General features: G+C 60.1%; 1 protein-coding gene across 1 annotated transcript; it reads right to left on the bottom strand.

The window, feature by feature from the left end:
• Positions 1-700: 700 nt before the first annotated feature.
• SFN (stratifin) lies at positions 701-1,997 on the bottom strand. The gene has a single exon (XM_069477509.1). The coding sequence runs from the start codon at positions 1,929-1,931 to the stop codon at positions 1,185-1,187; it is 747 nt and encodes a 248-aa protein (XP_069333610.1). The 5' UTR covers positions 1,932-1,997; the 3' UTR covers positions 701-1,184.
• Positions 1,998-2,604: the final 607 nt, after the last annotated feature.

Below are 2,604 nucleotides of genomic sequence, written 5' to 3'. Positions count from 1 at the left end.
GGCGGGATCGGCCTCAGGCCCCGCCTTCGGTCCTGGGCGGTAAGGGCGGGACGGAGCCGGGCGGCCGCAGGTTCTGGCATGTTTCTGGCGGCTGCGAGCGGAGGCGGCGGGCTCGGCCGACCAGACTCCCCGGGGCTCTTTTCACCCAGCTTGCTTTTCTTCCGTCAGCCTGTTTCGTTTTGTCTCCATCTCCGAACTCTGGGGGACGTTCCCCTCTCCTCAGACTTGGGCTTTTAATGGCGGCACCATACCCTTCCCTCAGATCATACTTTCCTCCCCTGGGATCTGAGCACTTGATAAGACTGTTCCCCGCTTTCAAATCTGGGGTGCTCAGTGCAGCTCACTGCAGCGCGTCCCTGCGGCGGTGCCCTCAGCCTCACGCCTGAGACTTCACCAGTGTCCTGCCGCACCCCATTGCGCTCTTAAGCCTCCCACACCGCGTCCCCACTCACCTCTCCTCCGCAGCCTTTGCGTTCGCCTGACCCTCCCGGGACTGGCCCGGTTTCATGGGGGCCGCCTTGATGGAGAGGGCTGGACCCAGCCTCTCACCTGGAGTCAGCGGCCCTAAGTCTTGCCTGAGAGTCACTGAGCCAGCCCCAGGGGAGGTCAGGGCCCTAACTAAGAAATCCAAAGTCAGGATCTCTAAACCATTTTCGAATCCCACTCCCAGCCCATCGCCAATAACTAGAAAAGACAGGAGGAGTGTCATAGAGGAACTTTATTGAGAGAAAACATGGTCACATCCAGCAGACATGCTTTCCCTCCCTTGGTCTCGGTCCTGCTCTCGCTCTCACACACAGTCACACACGCACACACCCATGTCCAGCCTCTGCCACATGGTCCAGTTCTCAGCCACCAGGGTGGGACACTCCTCAATTCCTAAGATCCAGAGGCTGCAAGGGCAGGAGGAAGGAAAGGAGGGGGAACAAGTGGGGTCCAGAGGAAGGGGGTGCGGAGAGCAGGGTTGAGTGGGATGATCAGGGGTTAGGAGCACTCGACAGCTGCAGGAAGAGTGGAACCCCGGCCCCAGGTGGCCTCAGCTCTGCAGGTACTCTCCATGGGGCCCTTCTGAGCTGGGGCAGTGCCTTGGGGAGAAGGGTGGGGCCTCCCACCCCATACTAGTCCTCTCCGCGGGGTGGGGGACTGGAGCAGGCAGGGCAGGGTAGGGCGGGTGGTGGCCTGACTCAGCTCTGGGGCTCCTCGGAAGCCTCGCCCCCCTCTTCCCCGGCGTTGTCGGCTGTCCACAGTGTCAGGTTGTCTCGCAGCAGCTGCATGATGAGGGTGCTGTCTTTGTAGGAGTCCTCGCTGAGGGTGTGCAGGTCAGCCATGGCCTCATCGAAAGTGGTCTTGGCCAGAGAGATGGCCTCTTCGGGGCTATTGGCGATCTCGTAGTGGAAGACAGAAAAGTTCAGGGCCAGGCCCAGGCGGATGGGGTTGGTGGGTGGCATCTCCTTCTTGCTTATGTCCATGGCCTCCTGGTAGGCTGCCCGGGCTGAGTCGATGATGCGCTTCTTGTCGTCCCCGGTGGCCACCTCCGCCAGGTAGCGGTAGTAGTCACCCTTCATCTTCAGGTAGAAGACCCGGCTCTCGGCATCCCCAGCCTCCTTGATGAGGTGGCTGTCCAGCAGGCCCAGCACAGTGTTGCACACGCCCCGGAGCTCAGTCTCCACCTTCTCGCGGTACTCTCGCACCTCGGGGCCCTTGTCTTCTGAGCCTTCCTCGTTGCTCTTCTGCTCAATGCTGGACAGGACCCTCCAGCCAGCCCTCAGGCCGCCCACCACATTCTTGTAGGCCACTGAGAGCAGGTTTCGCTCTTCGCAGGAGAGCTCCTCACCCTTTTCCACAGCGCCCTTCATGAAGGCTGCCATGTCCTCATAGCGTTCAGCCTGCTCTGCCAACTTGGCCTTCTGGATCAGATTGGCTCTCTCCATGGCTCTGGGGACTGACAGCTGGGCGGCGGGCTAACTGGCTGCCTTGGGACCAATGCCGGACTCTGTGCCTCTCCTGCTCTCGGCCTGCCTTTTGGCTGGGTGGCCTGGCCCAGGGAAGGGGAGGGACGGGCCGGGGGAGGGACTGAGGCCCAGGACCTGCCTCCCTCTCCTCTTCTCCCCACACCCTTTCCGGCTCTTCCATAAAGGTAAAAGGGCTGGGATGTGGGGGTGAGTCAGCAGGACAGTCAGCAGGAGAAATCTGGGTGTGGCCCCACCTGCACAGGCACCTCTTGGGGCTCCAGGCTGCCCCCTCTCGTTCAGGGCTGTCACCACATGGCTGCCTACAGTAGGAAGCTGCCCTGGTTCCTCAAAGCAGATCCTCCTTCACAGTGTCCTTCCAGACGGTGAGGTTGGCATTAGCCACCTGGCTGCTTTAACCTAAGCAGAGCCCATAAATGTGCAGGAGGATGGGGTTCTTAATCCAGCCAGGTGCGTTCCTCACTTGGTTCAGGTGAGATAATTCACGTTTAGGCAGGGCTATACAGTTTCCCAAGCACTTTCATATCCATGATCTAATTTAATCCCTATTACGTCTCCATGAGGAACACAGGGCTATAGAGATGGGAACACTTGAGTCTCAGAGAGGGGTGAGCTTTGCTGCAAGTTACATAGT

This window comes from Eulemur rufifrons, chromosome 8 (assembly GCF_041146395.1).
Source record: "Eulemur rufifrons isolate Redbay chromosome 8, OSU_ERuf_1, whole genome shotgun sequence".
Classification (NCBI taxonomy): Eukaryota; Metazoa; Chordata; class Mammalia; order Primates; family Lemuridae; genus Eulemur; species Eulemur rufifrons.
Note: the sequence above shows the minus strand (reverse complement) of the source record. Positions and strands in the feature narration are given on the sequence as shown.